We start from the raw sequence: 19,499 nt of genomic DNA, 5'->3' as shown, positions 1-19,499 counted from the left end.
CCATTCTTCAAAAACAATTAAGGGGTTTCAAATATCTATGAGTTTGTGTTTTTATTCCAAAAAAAAAAAAAAAAAAAAAAAAAAAAAAGACGCCTTCATACAAATCATCCAGTCTTCCTTTTGCCTTTTAACATGCTATTGACAGAGCAAAGCCTCCCTATGCTGCGTCCGGTGATGAATGTACAGGTAGAAAGGAAGCCATCTCAGTGGTTCTGTTCTCTCTCTTCTCTCAGGCCAGTGCAACTCTTTGCTCCACTTGAGAATTCTTCTCTAGATAGTACCAGGTCTTACTTTTTAAAACTAAACTCCCACATGGACTCCAGACCACAAATAGGAAATTCACTTTGGCCAGTTTACAGGTGATGATATTAATAAAGCCCACAGTTCCTTGGGTCACTGAATGTATCAGGCATTATACCAGGGCCTAAGTAGATAATGCCACATCTCATTCTTGCAGGTCTGTAAGAGAGGCCCTGTATTTCAGATGAAGACTCCAAAAACCAAAATGGCACATAAAATTAAAACAGAGCATTGAGTATTAGAACCAAAAAAATATTCAATCAAATTGGTCTTACGAGACTTAGGAGATGTTTCTGACATTAGTATCAGAAAAACACTTGACTGCAAAGAAAACTCAGGAACATGATTTAAAGTTGATCAAAACTTGCCGGAGATACATTGTAATAGGGGCCACACATATGGCTAGGGAAAAGGCTGGTGCCCACTTTTGGCAACTACTGGTCAGCCTCAGCTTGGAGGCTGCTCCAGGCATTTTTATACTTGAACCTCAGCCTTTAGGAGGAAACTTGTTTCTCCTAATAGCTGGTTTAGAATAAAAGGAGAATTGATTGTTCTGTGTTGGTGAACCACTTGACAATTAGTCTATCAGTACTAACTCTTTTGGGGGTTTCACAGAAAGAGAAGGAACATCCACCTGCCTCTTGAACAGAGCTAAGACGCCATCTGATGAAGACAGAGCATCCTCTCTCTTCCTCATTAACTCCTTCCTTTCTCCCACCCTGCCCAGCTAACCCTCCTCCCCTTCTGGATCCACAGAAGAGATCAATAATTGCCTACTTGCCACAGTGCGTTTGGGTTGTGGAAAAGATACATGATAAGAGTTTATGTCTTTAGAGTCACAGCTCAGAAGTTTGAAAGCTAAAAGCTAGTCTGAGCTGACTGGAATCAAGTGTGGCTTCTTGTATACAGCAAGGGGAGACGAGTAAAATTTCAGAAGGCCTCAAAGTCTGCTGGCTATTCACTGTATCTTGTAAAGAAACTGTGGGTGTGTTAAGTACAAGTGAATGAGAAACATATGGATTAAATTTCTATTGTGATCACATAGGGCTCTTGGAATGATAAAGAATGAGAAATTTGAGGATTTAGGTGTCCAATTTTGCAAGTATCCCAGGACATCATGAGCAACATTTGGCTGCCTCCTTCATCCCAAATTTGAGGACTGTTTGGTTGAATGACAAACCTTTTCAGTGTATTCCCTGCATGTTTAAACTTCAGAGCCCAGGAGATAACCGTGGGCAGGTTTCACACGTATTCATTTTGTTTAGACTGAAATAAAAAGATTGGGTTTCTAAGAAGGGCAAACTCTTTATTGAAGAATTGTTATTCTTTTAGAAACCTCTAGACAGAAGAAAATTTGGCAGTCCTGAACTTTATGAACCAGGTTTCAATTGCTATTGCACATTAACCCTCCACTCCTGCCTTGCTGCTGGGGATCTAACCCAGATCCCTGTGCATGCTAGGTGATCCCTCTATCACTGAGTTAGACCCTCCCTCAGCCCCTGGACATGTTTTATCTTTTATTATTGCTCTTAGTGTAGGCATTGCCATGTTATTGAAATAATAGCCATACCCTACATTTGTGTAATAAGTTTATAATGTGTATAAGTATACATTACATAAGTATTTATGAATCTGAATTATATATACTCATCTAGCATGTTCATGTTATGGCAACCCACAATATAAGAAATGCAGTTTGGAGACTATGCAGTCATGTACCAGTAAAGAAGAAGTCAGTTTTCAAAGATGGCATCCCAAAGGAAATGATACTGAATGAGTCTTAAAAAGATTTGCTTTATTTTTAATTTGTGTGTGTGTGTGTGTGTGTGCGTGTGTGTGTGTGTCTATGTTCATGTAAGGAAACTGAATATGTGCATGTGAGTACAGGTTCTGGCAGAGTTCAGAAAAGTGTGTCAGGTTCCCTGAAGCTTGAGTTACAGGCTGTAGTAAGCTGCCGCACTTGAGTGCTAGGAACTGAGCTCTGGTCCTCTGGAAAAGCAGAAAACTTAATAACTGCCATCTCTTCAGCCCCTGAACCAAGTCCTAAAAGGACATACAAGAGTTAGCTAGGGGGAGTGGCAGGAGGTGCCTTCTAGTTAGGGAAAATTTTGAAGACTCAGAAATGAGGAAGAAGATGGCTCACTTGGGGAAATTTCAAGTTGTTCAATAAATCTGGGACTTTACCTATGATGGACTTGTTACAGTAAAAAATGATAGGTACAAGGGTCTGGAGATAATAATATGTGATTAAGCCTGAAGAGTATGGTAAAACCCGATCAGAAAGGGTGTCATGTATCATGCATCTTCTATGGATTAAGTAAGGGAAATGACAGAACTAGGTTTTGTTTTCGAAGGGTCATTTGTTGGGCTTGTGGAATTCAAATTTCCTGAGCAGGGCTGGAAGGGGTGGAGGAGTGGAGAAAAATAGCTGGAATAGAGAAATGAGTTTAATCCGGTTTAATTGTTGTTGCAATGGTTCAAGCAAGATATGACAGAGGATGGTATGGCACTAAGGCAGCAGCAGTGGGAAACAGACTTGAAATAGAGTGGACAGAAGAACACGGTGTCCTAATGTGGTAGAGGTGAGAAAAACAAACAAGAATGGTATCTTGAGGTGGTATGGGCTCCAGGTAAAAGTGTGGTGTTCAACAGCATATAAATTGTCATGCTCTACAGGGAGTGGATGAGCCCCAGGAGAGGTGGGGATGAAACAAACACAGAGAGAATTGGGGAGAGGAGGAAGGGCTTCCCAGAGACAAAGCTGAGAATGGGTAGAGGCTGTGCCTGAGGCCAGGTCTGAACTCCAAGCTTTTCACTATCATAAAAAGTAGCATAATTAAACCATCTTCTGTTAGATTGTTTGAGAGCCTACTATATCCTAGGGTCTTAGTGGTTAGTACAGTGTACCACTCAGGTCTTGGTCATGGTTTTGGATGGTGATTATTCCCACTTACAGTTAAGGAAACTGAGCCTCAGAAAGACTCAAAATCACATGGCCAGTCAATGGCCTAACCAGATTTATATAGGTTTGTCTAGCTCCAAAGCCTGTGCTTATATTGCTGCACTGTGCTCACCGCCTTGAAGATAGGACATAGTTTTATCATCACTGGTTCCTGGGAGAGGCAGGCACACTAGTACTCATTATAATTCCACATGAGCAGGGCAAACCAAGAGGTGAAAACTAAGAGCCCCTATTTATAAACAGATTTCTCTAGGCCTTTCTTTTGTGCTGGGTAGTCATCAAGGAGTTGACCAAAATATAAATATTTTTTCTCCAGTAAGATGATAGCACAGTCCACTTGGAAGGAGAGATGAGGTTTGTTTCGCTTCCACAGTTTTTGAAAATTGAATTGTGACAAGTACTAAGATCTGTGGATGCAAAACTGCAGTCTATCCTTGAAGACGTACGATTGCTTACATAAAGTACAAAGTGGAGTTTTAAACCCTACCAAACTAATCTCTTCCCTCTTGGTAGAACGTGACATGTTTAATTGTATTTTCTTGATTTCTGCCGTAGTGTTATTTTGCTGATTATTTTTACAGACTTCTTGTTCATCTTAGTGTCCGACATATAGTATACAATAAAATATTTTGTTGGGACTTTTATTACTTAATGTATGTCATACATGATTAGAGTAAACCAAATATCTAAGTTCAGTTTAAATAATGATGCTAAAATTAATGCCCGTGTACCTGCACCTAGCCTGTGCGAGAGAACATTGCCAGTGTCGGTGAGGTGGAAAGAATTTCACTATATTGTTAAACAGATGCAAACTGATGTTCTGTTGAATTTTGCCTTGCGTTCTAGCTCCTTGCAGTAATTTTGATTCTTGTTTTAGACATATGCCCTAATAAGTGATTCTTCCAAGTTTAGCCTTTGAGAATATGTTGTTTTACTTTCATCTCATTTTCTTTATGATTTATTAAGCATGTTGACTAAAAGTGAACTCCTTTTCAATGGGGTTTTCAGCCCCTCTCCTCACTGTTCCATCATACAGGCCTCGGTTCAAGAAGAGCTAGCATAAATTTGGTGCTTAATATGGGATAAGTTGTATGTGACATTATTTAATCCTCACAAGAATCCTCCCATTTTGGAATTGAGGCGACTAAGGGACAGAAAATCTTCCTTAAGGAAGATACTTTGTCTAGAATGTGGCAGAGTAAGAGTTCTAGCTAAGATAGGCCTTTGTGCTGACCCATGCTCTCTCTTTGACCACTCATAACTGGCAGGGAAAACTTACCAAAGAGTCTTTTGGAAATAAAAATTACTTAGCATAAGCTGGACATGGGAGGTAAGGAGTCTAGCCTGGGCTCTCTAGCAAGTTCTTGGCCAGCTTGATCTAAATAACAAGATGTGTTTAATAGATACGCATGACATCCACATATTACACATACCAATTTACTTGTCTTCAAGGCTAAGAGATATTTTTCAATTTGAGAGAATCTGTTGGCTTTGATGGCCTTTGTGTTCTGTTCTTCAAGTCTGAAAGACCCAAGGAGGCAATGATAACCTAGAAACAAGATTCTAGTTTATCAGAAGTAAGTGTAGAACTTGTGGAGTATGTTGTATGAGTACGCTGTGTTTTCATGATGTTAGACACATTATTTAATGCTCCCTGCTTCGTTATACACATCTACACAATAGGAATAATGACCACATCTTCCTTAGACTTGTGAGGACTGAGGGATTTAATACTAGAGTGAGGCCTGTGACAAGTCCTCAGTCTGAGTCACTGTGTTGCCGCCAGCAATACCATTAGTACTGGGAAGTCAGCATTCTGTGTTGACACCTGTCATCAGTGTGGGGCAATGATCTCCCTTGTGTTAGACCACAGAGCAACCTCCAAGACAAATAGCCATCAGCATGGAAGAAGCATCCGCAAAAATACTTTTAAATATTTAGGTTTACTGCAAGGGATTAAAGAACACACAAATACAAAATGTGCATTCTCTTTTCCCCTCAAAACAAACTGCAGCTTCTTTCTCCAAGAGTATGGGGTTGGAAGTGATGGGAAGTACACTTTGTTTCTTACTTTACTGGGACTGTCTAATGAGAAACATGTGCTGTGCCAGATGAGGGAACACAAACAGAGTCAACTCAGACCAGCTCCCTGGTCAGAACTAAGCAAAGCCACCATTGGACATTTGTGGTGAGCAGCAGAGCTGCAGTCTTCCAGTGGCATCCTGCTGCACTAGCAAAGTCTCATCTTTAAATTATGAGACTGGGGTGGGAGGCAGGGCATGATGCATGTCCTTTCTAAGCCATCTGTAGGAGAATGAAAAACATATCCAGGGGTTTGAGGTCCATGTCAGCCTTAGATCAAATCCTTCCTCAGGCCTTTGCCAGCTGTTTGACCATGGACAACTTTATTACCTGACTACTCTAGTCAATCGAGTGGAGCTGAGAGTTTACCAAAAGAGATGATTTGGAATGGAATGGTGAATATCCATTTGCCAGTCTAAGTCTTAGACCCTAAGTAGGTATGAATATGACTGCCTTTCCACCCTTAAGAAACTCAGTGTAGAGCAGGAGTATCTAAGGTTGGCATGGGATAAAATCTTCATGGAGCAAAAATAGAGTGACAAAACTAAGTGTCATCTACTGTGTGCTCATGCTGGCTCGAACTCTCTCTCTCTCTCTCTCTCTCTCTCTCTCTCTGGGGTCAAGCTAGGTCCTCACTCCTTTTGGGAAACCAAACTTTAATGTCCCCATCCCCAGTCAGCACATATCCTGCACCCCACCGGCAACACTGTACACACACACACACACACACACACACACACACACACACGAGCATGCACAGTGCACCCACCTGAGCAGACTGTGGTTTCATCTTCATTCACATGCGTCTTCCACAGAGAGGCTTTCCCTGGCCTTAGGTTAGATTAGATCCCTCACTTTTTGTGCTCTGGGAATACCTTTCAGTTTCCTTCACACCCTCATCAATGCACACTGTGTGACAATTTGATTAGTGCTTGGTTTGGCGTAACCAATTATCCCAGTCAGATTTAGACTGGATTTTTTCAGGACCTGGGATATCCAGCTTTAAAATTGTGCCCGAGTGATTGGCCACTCTGGTCATCTCCTGCTGAGGACAGCATGCTTCATGAGCACAAGGACTCTGCCCTTATCTTTCCTTTTCCCCCAGAACCTGGCATGCTTCTCAGTCCTAGTGGGAACTCAGGACATATCTGTGGAACCAGTGAAGGGTGACTATGTCTATGTAAACTGAGCTCTTTTCTTATATGAACTTGTATTTTTTACCCTAAAATTATTATTTTAAGTATTAAATAGCCCTTTCGTTTGTTTTCCATAAAATTTCTCTATTTGACAATTTGAAGTTGATGATGTTATATAGTTTCTTTGCCTTCCTTCACTCCCTTCACATTTAGAGGTTAAAACCTGCTAATTTGAAGAATCACCAGTCAAGGAACCGGAATAGTTGGCACTGAGGTATTGTAGAAGTCCATCTCCACACTAATGCTAGAACGTGGAGTTCATGAGGCCAGAAATGATGGTTGCTCAGTTCTCTATCTGAAGGGCTTAGCAGAATACCAAGCTGAATAAATATTTGTTGGCTAAATAAATGAATGGATTCTGGGCCTCAAGACCTGGTAGAGTCGATGTCAGTGCCTAACTCCCCTTCCTCCCGCCCTCTCAGGAACACTCTCCACAGCCATAAATCTGACTTTAGCAGCCATTCCTGATAGATGGGGGAGATGCGTACACCGCTGCAGCTGAGCGAACACGTGATCCAGAACTTCCTGCCCTGGCTCTTTACATGTTTCTCTTTCACTAAAGGACCACCATGGGCTGCTGCAAACAGCACTGCAGCATCTTGAACTTGACAGCACCTCTCATCCACAGGGCTTCATTCACAAAGGCCTGTGCCCCTTTATGTAGCTAGGTCGTGCTAGTCTTAGTTTTCAAACTAAGCTATTCCCTAAGAAGGCACCTCTCTACCACCCCTCATGTCAAAAACAGAATTAGAACAAATTAGCAGAAAATTTTATTGTCATAAAAAGACCCAGATTGTGATCAGCAAGACTTCAACTTAAGTGACCAAAAGCTTGCCTTGTGCAGCTGCAGCATTTTATAAAGCAAAAGGATCGAGCACTTTAGCTTTTCCCTCATTGACTCTTATACATTAACTTTTTTTTTTAAACAAAACATAACCATTTAAACTGATGGCCTATAGCTAACTGGTTTGACTTTACCGCACCATGCTGGCAAGGACACAAGTTTGCATTATAATATCACTAAATTAGGTTGGCAAGAACATAATTATGCTTTGTTTTGCTTAGAGTATTTTGGGGGAACCAAGATACCTTAAGGTTTAGCTACTTAATTATGGGTAGTTGAGTTAATAGTACTGATCTAAATTGTCATCCTGTGTAGGTATGGGAAGGGGAGGAAAAGGAGACCACTTTTGTAATTCCTGCCGCAGAGAGGAAGCCAACTTGGAAACTCTCTGTCAGTTCCTCTCCAAAATGATTATATTTGCTCCCTTGACATCTGGATTCCTTTATCAGAAAGGTTTTCACAGATGGAGCCACACCCTTCCTTGGGAAAGAGTGACTTCTCCACCATAGAAAATAATTCCCCAGTCATAGGAATGTCACCTGTAGCATAGTAAAGCTCCATCCCGAGGGTTAGTGAACGTGCATCATCTGATAGGAGAGTAAAACTCCCTCCATCCTGAGGGTCCATGGTCATAGGGTCATCCACTGGCAGGAGATTAAAACTCCCTCCATCTCTGGGCCAGTGATCATACACATCGAATGATAGGCTAGTAAAGCTCCTCCCATCTTGAAGGTCAGTGTTGGTAGGAACATCAGCTGGCAGGGGAGGACAGCTCCCTCCATCCCTGGGTCAGTGTTTTCACATACTTTTTCCTTTTTATACCAGATCAGCAAAGATCCAATTTTTGTACCAGGCATCTGGGGACCATATTTCTCAGCCATGGTTCCTGGCTTCTGGCTGAATGAAGGTGGTCAAAGTGTTACTGGAAAATTGGTAAGTTGACACTTTCTCCAAAGAATTGTGAATGTTCTGTTGTTATTTTGTCACATCACCTATGCACACGATAGCTGGGACATCAGCAACACTCTGAGTACACTCTCAGCACAGTCCAGCCCTCAGTGCAGGTGCAGTGTGCTGAAGGAATGAATGTTGCTCCAGGTGGCAGTAACCAACCCCTTTTCTCAGCACTTACCCCACACCCAGCAATTTTTTTTCAGGGGAGTAATATTCTCATTTGTGAAATAGCACTCTTACCTCTTGCCTGTCACTCATGGTTCCCCCTAACCCTGGAGACAATTCAGTAAAGGATTTCAGATAAGCTTCTGGCACTCATACCCTCCATAGACTGTCCCCCTAGGCCCACAAATGAACCTGCCACGTAAGCTAGATTGTAAAGAACTCTTCCTACTCACAAGGGTCTCATGACTCATGTTATTCCATTCCTCTGCCCTTCTGTGCTTGATTCCTTCCCTGCTTATAGAGTTATTTGCCAACTTGATGATTTTACTTGCTCTTTAAGACAGAACTCTAGCTAATCTAGACTACAATCAGGGAAAGTGAGAGAGAGAGAGAGAGAGAGAGAGAGAGAGAGAGAGAGAGAGAGATTCCAGCCACAGTCACAGCCCAGTCTGATATTCTTACTGATTTATTAATCTGCTATTCTAGAACACTTTGTGTTCCTTAAAGTAAAGACCATACCACGATTCTCTGTGTATATAGCTTGATGCTTAAATCCATAGCAAAAGCTGTGTAAGAGGGAGATACAAGAGCCATAAAAGTGAGGTGAGAAAACATCGTGTAGGAAGAAGGCATTTTCATTGAGCCATAGGGGAAAATGGAGAACCAAGTAAAGAAAGTATCTTCAGAGGAATCCATGTGTGAAGATGTAAAAGTGAAAAAAAAAAGTATATTTCAGAGTGAGTGCAGCTAGTCCAGAATTTCAATGTGGTACAAACTATTCTTTAATACAGTAAAGGCAATTGAACAGGGCAAGTGCCACATCTTAAGAGAAACCCTGTAAACATGTTAAAGGAGCCAGAGAAAGGTTGAAAGAGTAGCCGAGCATGTTCAGATATCATGAAATCTGGCTAGCAGCACGAGAAAGAAGGCCTGGGGGGCTCATGGACAGGAAAGCCTAGCCACTATGAACAAGCTAGTCCCCAGACAAGAAGTCATGAGGGCTTCCCTGAGAACCGTGGCCATGCTGAGTAGAAACTGAGGCCAGAAGATTGGCAGGGCTTCTGAGGGACCAGTGAGAAACACCATGGAAAAGAAACCTAGAAGCAGTTAAGGACACTCACATTTACTATGCTGTATTGAAAATACTGTTCGTGGTCGGAGTCTCCTATCAGCTCTTCTGAATGTTCAGCCAAACTCAAATTGATCTGATCCAAACCTTGGTAGGGATGCGAATAGCATAGCCATTCGTTCCATTGCTTGGTGAATTTTGTACTCAGTAGCCTCACATTGTCTCTCAGGAGGTGGAAGCATAGGTGAGTACTCTGGGTGCCAAGAGCATGCCTGTGCCTCTGGCTCTGTGCATTCCTACAGGAGTGAACAAAATGAATCAGACCTCCTCAGTCCCTGGTGTGAAAGATCAGACTAGTAGGGGAGCCCCGTAGGGTGAAATAAATAACATCTGGCTGATCTTAAATACTTGTGCTAGAAATTAAGAAGGAAGACATGATTGTATGCCTACGGTACAGGAGAACTGAAGGCCACTTTACATTCTCCTATTTGAACTAGTACTGTGTGTTCAAATGACTTCCGAGTTAAGTATCTATCCCTTTTCTGTGGCACACTGGTGTTATATTACTGAAGTATCTCCCTTTGCAACATCACATAGTAGTGTAATCCTCCTCTGTAGACCCACAACTACTAGATGATGGTCTGGATTCTTTTTTAAACAAGGTTATGAATTCATAAGCTATTTTGTACATAGAATGCATTGTTCATTAACATATTTCAGAGACTTTTATACAGGTTGAATATCTGTGTGGTTGGAAATGTCATCCTCAAATATTTGACTCAGTGTTTGTCACATTGTTGTGGTTATAAACCATTTTAACCTACTCTCAGGACATATTTGTAGATAAGAATAAGTTATGCCTTCTTCATGAGTCCAAATTTTAACAAAAATGTGACCTATTTTTACCAATATCAAAACTTTTCCTAATTCTCACTATATTTTGGTAAGAGTTTTAAGAACTATTAGCCTTTACCTATTCAATTGTTTTTGCACCATCAAGCCAAGTTGTATTTGCAGCTCTATTTTGTGCAGTTCAACATATGTAGTTTCACCAGACATAGACCTGGGCATAAGGATCTTTGAATTTTACACTTGGATAACTGAACTTGAGTGTAGCCAGCAAAGCCTGGAGAGGTTCCAGACTCACCACCAATCTCCCCTTGTGGCTTCTATGCCACTTGCCCTCCTTGGCCATTTACCTTATCTAGTTTGTTCTGTAAATTCTCACCTGTGCGTCTGAAATGCATTGATGTAACTGGGACCCTCTTTTTTTCTTTCTATTTAATCTTCTGGAAGCCACATCTGGAAGTGACTGCTGCAGTAGGCCAGTGTTGTTCTCCTGAGCAAGGCATAAACACATCAGTTAAAGCAGAAGAAAAGGGAAGGGAAATGGGAGAATGGAAGAGAAGTGGAAAGCAGAGGAAAAAGAAGCAAAAGAAATATAAAAACTATAGATATGTAAAAAAAAATTCCAGTTAAATATAGAGTATCCATTACAAAGCAGATCTTCATCCCTAACCTGTGATTAGTTTGGTACTTGAAAAAAATATTCACCTGATTATCTTCAGGATGAAGGGAAAAATAGGATCTTCTTTATCTCTTGGGCCCTTACAGTTTCGTTTTACTAAGAATTAGACTCACATCATTACAAGGATTGCAGAGGTTCGTGGCTGCACAGCATACTGAGAATCTGTGATGGTTGCGTGCTCAGCCCTAAACAAGGCATTTATACACATCCTCTCTGAGGCTCAGTGGACCAATGAGAAAGACTAGACAGAAAAAATGCAGAAGTTGGAAGATGGGGAGAAGGACTTCAAAATACCACCTTCTTGGCAATATGTAGCCACTGCATTGAACGCGAACAACTGCAGGTGCCTGCACAAGGTCTGCACAAGAATAGGTTCATTAACAGTCAGGCATGGATGAAAGAGGGGCTTAAGGGACTGTACCCCTCATGGCTGAACTGTTCCCTACTGAGATGCAGGAAGAAGGAGAACCATTGCCTTTAGTTGTGTCCCCACTGCTGACCCCACCAGACTCCGATGGACAGTCTCAATCCAGTGGTCACACAGATGGTCCTGGTTAAACTAAACAGATAAAGAAAATCAAAAGTCATGAATCTAGGGAAAGGATAGATAAGAAAATAGAGGGGTGGACAGGGGTGGAAGGGAGATAAAAGAGGGTAGAAGCAGAGAGTAGTTACAGAATGCATTGTATACATGAATGAAATTGTCAAAGAACAAAATTAATTAATAAAAAATCAGACTCACAATATCCACTCATTTCATATCATTTCATAGACATTTATCCCTTATTTGAAAGGCACACACTCCTTTTCTAGGAGTGATTGACTTTAATTGAACCACTAAGCACCCAGCAAGGAGTACCTTGAGCTTGCCAACTGTGGATTCCAGACGTTTTGCACGTCAGTCCATGCAGTCAGGGAGCCTACCCATCCACCTTTTAACTGCTTTTCTTTGTCTTAGCCAGACTCATTTTTATTAGTGGAGGCAGAGACCAGTTGCTGAGCCACTCCTCTGGTGGCCTTGGCTCTCTGAGACAGATGAGGGTCATTCATTCACTAATGCTGACACGGATTTCCTGATCTATCACACTGGGCCAGGCAAGAATGAGGTCACTCCAGCAGTCCATCATGAAATAAGAAAATTGGATACAGACCTGACAACCATAATATGTCATAGCACTTCAGATAGTCACTGGTAGCATCCCTACAACCTCCTGAAGATAGGGCCTAGCCTTTACTCAGTACCTATTATGTGCCAAGTGCTTTTAGACCTGAAAAGATTTGATATTTCTTCTAGTCTACACAGCTTGTGTATGGATAACTTTTGGTTTTACTGGTACAGAAGGACTAGGTAATTTAACCAAATGCCTACAGTTAATTTTCATTGAAAAGTAACAAGTTATAGCCAGTTTGTATTTGGGAGCTACATTTCTGAGCTGTACCTACAGTTCCGTTGTAGACTCTCTGGAGAAGCAACTGCTGTTAGTTGTAGTGACATTCTTTTGAAGTATCTTGAAGCAAAGGTACTTGGTAGGCTCCGCAGGACTGTGAGAGAGGCCTGTGTGCATGTGTGCGTGTGTGTGTGTGTGCGTGTGCGTGTGTGTGTGTGTGTGTGTGTGTATGTGTGTATCTGCAGGGTTGGAATGAATGGGTAGACTTAGAGGTGTTCCCAGCACTTTGCCATAGTGGATTTGAATGACTTCATACATATACAGACCAAGTCTGTAAAAGCAAATGACCTCTTTCCTCCCGCTGTCTAGCATCCAACTTGGCTCCTCACCACTCACTTCCCCACCCCCATACCTCTTTTACATCACAGCTAAGAAAGTTTTTACAACACAGATCAAAGCCTTGCACTTGAATTAAGTGTAAACTCTTCAAAGTGACTTTATTGAGTGCTTATTATATTCAAGGTACTTTTCTGAGCAGGAAAATAACAATGAGTAAAACAGCTGCTTCTGTCCAATCTCTACCCTTCTCAAACATACATTCTAACAGGAGATAGATAATGCAAATAAATAAATACATTTCACTTTATGCTATACATTTTTAAATTAGTAGAAGGGATGGCTTGTGAGTTCAGATGAGGAATTTTATTTAATTTTTATTTATTTATATTTTGTAAATTTTTACTGAATTTTTGTGTATTTCCTACAGAACATCTTAATCACCTTTATGCCCCCTTCCCCACTGGTACCCTCCCATAGCTCCCTACCCCACTGGAATTCATACATTCTGTCTTTTGTGTTAAGGGCTATCCTGTCAAGTTAGTGTCTCCAGATGTCCCTCAGTGCAAGTTCATCCACTGGGGTCTAGTCAGCCTATGTAGAGTCTTTCTCTCTAAGAAAATCAGCGTTTCCCCACCCAGCAGTAATCAGCTGCCAATAATTCATTGACTAAGATGGGGGCCTGTTGCCCATGTCTACAGTTTTGTCCTTGGTTTTTGTCTGCTTGAGTCTGCACAGGTCTTGTGCATGCTGGCATCATTGCTGTAGGTTCATAGGATCAAGGTCCCAGGAGCTTATAGGACTCTGTTTCCGTGTGGTCATGCACCTCCTCCCTGGCTCTTACAATCTTTCTGCCCCCTCTTCTGCAATGGTTCCTGAGCCCTGGCTGGGTGAAGTTTAATATAAGAGTCCTGTCTGAGGACCCACACTCTGCAGACTCTTACTCTCCACAGTTTGGCCTTTTATGACCTTTTGTGTTCTTTGCCCTTTGTAGCATGAAGGGGCTTCACTGATAAGAATTGAGAGATGAATAAGTGGCCTCTTTACCCCTTGTTCTATGTTCCGTGAGCCTTAGGTATAGAGGTTACATTTTAGATGTGTCCCTTTGGCTTGGGCAATTCACAAACAATGTCTGTGTGTGACCAGGTGTGGAACTCTGTGTGTGTGTGTGTGTGTGTGTGTGTGTGTGTATGTGTGTGTGTTGCATGCCATAGTGCACATGTAGAAGTCAGAGGACAATTTTGTGAAGTCTGTTCTTTCTGTCATGTGGGTTCCAGGGGTCAGACTCAGGTTATTGGGCTTGGTAGGAAGCATCTTTACTCTCTAAGTCATCTCACCCACCCAGAGTTTGCAATTTTAAATAAAGTGGTCAAGTGGCATTTGAGCAAATAATGAGAAAGGGGAGGCAGCTAGGTATTTGGAGGCCAAAGAGAAGAATATACCAAGCTAAGGGAACCATCAATGCATGCTTGCCTGGGGTATTATAGGAACTGTATGGAGGCCACCTGGGAGGAGGAAAATTAGTTAGCTACAAGGAGTCACATCTTTGGCCACTGTAAGAATTTTCACTTTTATGCTAAGTGAAATAGGAAGCTACTGGAAAAGAAAGAGCAAACCTGTGAAATGTTGTGACATGCTTTCAAGGGTCATTCTGGCTCCTGCCTGCTATGTGGACATTGACAATGGGGTAAGAGAGTGGAGGCACAGGCCAGTTGTGCTGGGCTAAAGCATCCCTGTTATAACTTCGTTTAGCCTTAACTGCCTCATAAAGACCCAGGTCACATTAGAGCTTCAAGCTTCAATGTCGGAACGTATAGTAGAAATAATTTTATTTCTAATAGTCATATATACATTTTTGGTGGCATCCTTCTTATTTTCATAATGGGCAGTCTTCCAAACAGGCTGTTCATCTCTGTCAATTGGTCAATCCCTGGGGCACTCTTTCTAGGCTCAGCAAAACCCCAGATATCAAAGCATTCAGAATACAGACAATGAAATACAACCGCATTTCCTTTTTTAAAATTCTAAATTCAAGTTGATCATGGTGGTGTATGCCTTTAGTCCTAGCACTTAGGAGGCAGAGGCAGGTGGATCTCTGTGAGATCAAGACAAGCCTGTTCTACATAGCAAGTTCCAGGCAAACCTGAGGCTACAGAAGCACTCTGTTTCAAAAAAATATTCCTAAGTTCAAAACTACCAAGTATAGAGTGAGACAGGTGTATAAACTGATCATTATAAAAGGATGTGAGAACTACTACTATGGGACAAAGACATCAGAGACCACCTGCCTCTGATCCCTGGCTGTGTCTCCTTCTGGCTCTGTCATTTCCCCTTAACTGGTTTTCATGTTGCTCCCAAAATCAATAATATCCTTTATGTTCTTCAAATGAAAGTATACTTATCTGACTTCAAGGCCCATTGTCTGTCCATACCATCGTTACTCATCCAGATTTATGCCACTTTGTGCCATTTATGCCACACTTACTCTGTGACTAGAACTGCTTAGAGCAAATAGATCTTTTAAAGTGTGGTAAGCAGCACCAAAAAGAAATATATGCTTCCACATGACTATGTTCTGTCAGCACTATGGCTCATCCATCCCATGCATTCTTCATAGTGATATGACCTGTGGGCTGGCCCAAACCATGTCTTTCCATCTTCAAGTCTCTGTAATATTTGCTAGAAGATTAATTCCTTACTCTGTGCTATTAAGTGTTTGTGAATATTGTATGCATTCCTTTCTTTTCACTGTGTTCTCAGAAGCTAAGCACATTACCTAGTATGCCTGGCTTTCAGCAAATAATAACTGCATTCACATAAGAACCACATATGTCTTTCTGGAAGTTCATTTAAATCCCTTTTCTGTGAACTCCTATAGTTCCTCCCATAAAAATTAGCATCAAATATAGAGGTTTTAGTCATCCATTAAAGGTCCTAATGGATTCATCCCAATTCTCTCACTGGATTATAGACTTTGGAGGCTCCAAGATATATGCCTTACTACAGTAACATGAAGTTGGACCTAGAGGAAGTACATACTGCCAACATGAATTTTTTAAGTAAAAAGACAGTGACTTTGATATTCCCACAAAATATCATTTCCAGAAAATTTCTCCCAATTAATTAAACAACTTTTATGCAACCTGGAAGTTTAGTAAACAATATAGCATAGTAGTTACAAACAAGGATTTTATATATTATAGACCCCGGTTTGAGACCCAGGTTTGTTTCTTTCTCTCTAAATGACCTGGGACAGGTTACTTAGTCTGAGTCTTTCAGTCCCAGTTTTCTTATCTCCTGAATGGAGAAGAGTATCTGCTTCATGGGAGCACTGTAAGTAATACATGAAATAATGTATGTAATTTTGAGCTTGCTGTTGACATAGGTGAATGAATCAATAATAGGTGGCATTATTTATGTTGCTGTTGGCATTATAGTAGACACTTTTTCTTCCCAGCAAGCCATTTAAAATCAAGGCTGATGATAAAGGAGTTTATTGAGGTTTAGAGCATTTTAGTGACTCTCTCAGAGTCACAAAGATAGGGAGAAGCATACCCAGAACCCGGCCTCTGTGGCTCTAATATAAATTTTCTTCCTTTGCACACAGCCCTGACTGTCAGGAAGAACACTCAGCCAATTTCCATGGGGCCAAAATAGTCTGTTCAAGACCGAATGAAAATAATTCCTCCAAATGGTTGTTTTAGAGTCCTGGAGACTCAAGTAAACATTCAGAAATATACAGATTAGTTAACAGGTGGAGTAAAGTGTGGGGAAGCCTTGCTGTTCTATGTATATTGCATATATTTTGTTTAGAGCCATCAAGGGGATTAGGAATCAGATCCTAGCCATTTCAGGTAAGAGCTGCACAGTTCAGATGTTCTTGTCCTTGTAAGCTGCCCTGCTTTCTCCTTTGATGACTTTTCTGTTGAAGGGGGTTCTCTTGGCAGCTCTAGGGCACCTCAGCTTTTGCTTAGCTGGGACTGGGTCGTCATACTTCACTCATTCCCTCTGTCAGAGACAGAGATGGGCCGTTCGCTGCTGCTCAGGAGTGGCAGCCTCCGTTAAGAGGGAGAAAAGATGTTATCCAGAGACAGCTAGTGCTTTCAATGGCCGAGGCCCCACCCCTCATCCACTTACCTGAGTCATCCTTCTTTACTCTTTGTTCTAGGATCAGTGCTACCTACTGTCTCCAGCTCATCCTAGGGGATTCCATCTGCTGATCCTCTTCTCTCTAAAGTTCTGTTTTATATCCAAGCACCTGGTTCTAGACAAGCTAATTCTCTGAAAGATCTGAGCCACTCTACTTGAAATGGCATTTTTAACATCCTTGGATTCTCTATAGACAAATAGTTGAACACAGCAGACCTTTATGCATATTTTGTAACTTAAAGATTGAGAAGCTATTAAAAACTGACCCACCTCTCTTGTGTTTTCTAGATAGACCACATAGTACAGAGCCATGCTGCCTTTCCTGAGCTACAAGCCAAGGCCACAGCAAGGTAACTTCTCCATCTGTTCCCCTGCAGTGTTCCTGTGTAGGTGCATGGGTGTCATTCATTATAAGCAGTTGGATGGTTTTCAGATCTTAGGGACAATGAAATGTTTGACTGTACTTATGGTTATCATCCAGATGATCTCAAAACTACATTTGTTAAGTTTGCTTTAGAATGATCTAAGAGGGGCCGGAGAAACTAGAGATCTCTCACACAGAGATGATATGGATAAGGAGCCCTGGTGTAGATGACTGTGACAGATTTGTAGTCAAACTTCTTGGGTGCATACCCTAGTTTTACTCCTTTCTAGGTGTTTGAACTTATATACAGTATTCTGTCTCCATAACTCTGTCTCATCATCTGTAGAGTGGAAATACTAAGATGGAGTGGCTTTGGAGGTATACTCAGTAAAGGTGAGTGTGAAGGAGTATTCACAGCAAAGTGTCCTTTGTGAAAAAAAGAACATATAAGAAAATATATGAGTACTTACTCATTTGTGAAAAAACTACAGGAAAATTAAATTAGAAACCAATGAAATTGGTTACCTATAGAAGGTAGGAAGAGACTTTGTGACCCCAAAATGATTAGAAGAAAGAAAATAGATAATAGATAAATAGATTATATAGATAATAGACAGATGATAGATTGATAGATGATATATAATAGATAGATAGATAGATAGATAGATAGATAGATAGATAGATAGATAGATAGATAGATAGATAGATAGATAGAAGATAGATAGATAGATAGATAGATAGATAGATAGATAGGTGATAGATAGATTCCATGATATATACTTACAGGGGAGTGAACAAAATAAAATATAAATGGGAGACTATGAGCCTTCTGTATTATACAGGAATAGTAGGACCATATTACTATAAAAGGTTAGGAGAATAAAAGAACTAACCTAAGTAATTCTTGGGAAAGAATATCTTGATGGTATGGTCAGTAGCTAAAGGTAAAAGTAACTTCAGAAATATTATATTCATTTCTCAGTTTGTTTTTCATATGTGTATATATTAACTAAACTGAAAACTCTATGTATATACTCTATTTGAGCAAATAGATAGACAGACAGACAGACAGATAGATGACAGATAGATAGATATAGATAGATAGATAGATAGATAGATAGATAGATAGATAGATAGATAAATGGTGGATAATGAAGCCAAGATCAGCACAACTAGTAAAAAGAGGAGGTTAGAACAGTTAGAATATTTGTTGGCAGAAACTGTAAAAATTCTAATACTGGAATTGAACGTAGCGAATCACTTTCACCATCCTAGCACTGGGAAATGTGAGGCATGAGAATTACCATGAATTCCAAGCCTGCTTTGGCAACATAGGAGTTCTAGGTTACCTGCACTACAGGGTAAGACCCTGTCCCAAAAAAAATGTATGTACATATAGAGCAAAATTTAAATGTTGGTAAGTTAGTTAGCAGTGTTGTTAATTTCTAAGATGATGAGTCTTCATGTCAGCTCAATTAAACAAGGGCCCAGAGTAGGTAAGAACTAGGTGGCAGGCCAGCACTAGATTGAGAACTATTTGAGACTGATTACTGCTGGGTAAGGGAGAGTAAGACTTACATATGCCCACCGGATGGGCCGACTAGACTCCAGTGGATGCATTTACACTGAAGGACCGTTGAGTACAAACACTTGAATGAATAGGACTCTGCATGTTTGGCAGAGTGCATGGGGTTCTGTGGGGTAATAGAGGGAGGTATGGATGGGTGAGGGAGTCTGGATTTGAATGGGAAATGTGTGAAGTTTAAAAAGCTCAACAATTTTTACTCTTAAGGTCATTTGAGGAACTGTTCCTCAGGGGTCACAAGGGCTTGGGAGGAGCCCCTGGCTCCTTTCTTTTACCAGTTCTGCCTATGTGAAGATGTCAAAGGTCCTGCTCGACATGGTTGGCTTTGCTTGGAAGCATGGAGGAAATTGCTTTATCTGGGCCACTGTATGGCCTTAAACACCCAAAAGGAAAGTATAACCAAAGATTAAAGGGGTCAATATAATTTCTTGAGAGTCCATATGCATAGCTAAAGGCTTCATAACAAGCAACAATGCCAGACAGGTGATACCTTCTTTTGAGTTGTTGGCCAGGGTGGCCAAAGGGACTCCTAGATAGTAACCCAGCATAGAACTGGTAAAATGAACAGCAGACTCCA

At 41.0% G+C, this 19,499-nt stretch overlaps 1 protein-coding gene across 8 annotated transcripts in view; it reads left to right on the top strand.

The window, feature by feature from the left end:
• Fggy (FGGY carbohydrate kinase domain containing) overlaps positions 1–19,499 on the top strand; it is a 409,436-nt gene that overhangs the window by 277,087 nt on the left and 112,850 nt on the right. For 7 of the 8 annotated variants that reach the window (XR_003850117.1, XM_017799079.2, XM_029565258.1 and 4 more), the window contains 2 exons: positions 8,210–8,317; positions 17,262–17,323. Coding sequence is in view for 7 of the 8 variants with exons in the window: in XM_017799079.2 (XP_017654568.1) it covers positions 8,210–8,317; positions 17,262–17,323 (170 nt within the window). In the remaining variant the exon portion in view is untranslated. The remainder of the gene's footprint in view (positions 1–8,209; positions 8,318–17,261; positions 17,324–19,499) is intronic. The other variant, XM_029565256.1, reaches the window with a different exon arrangement.

This window comes from Nannospalax galili, unplaced genomic scaffold, assembly GCF_000622305.1.
Source record: "Nannospalax galili isolate Female #2095 unplaced genomic scaffold, S.galili_v1.0 scaffold718, whole genome shotgun sequence".
Lineage (NCBI taxonomy): Eukaryota > Metazoa > Chordata > Mammalia > Rodentia > Spalacidae > Nannospalax > Nannospalax galili.
This window is presented reverse-complemented; position numbering and strand designations above follow the sequence as displayed.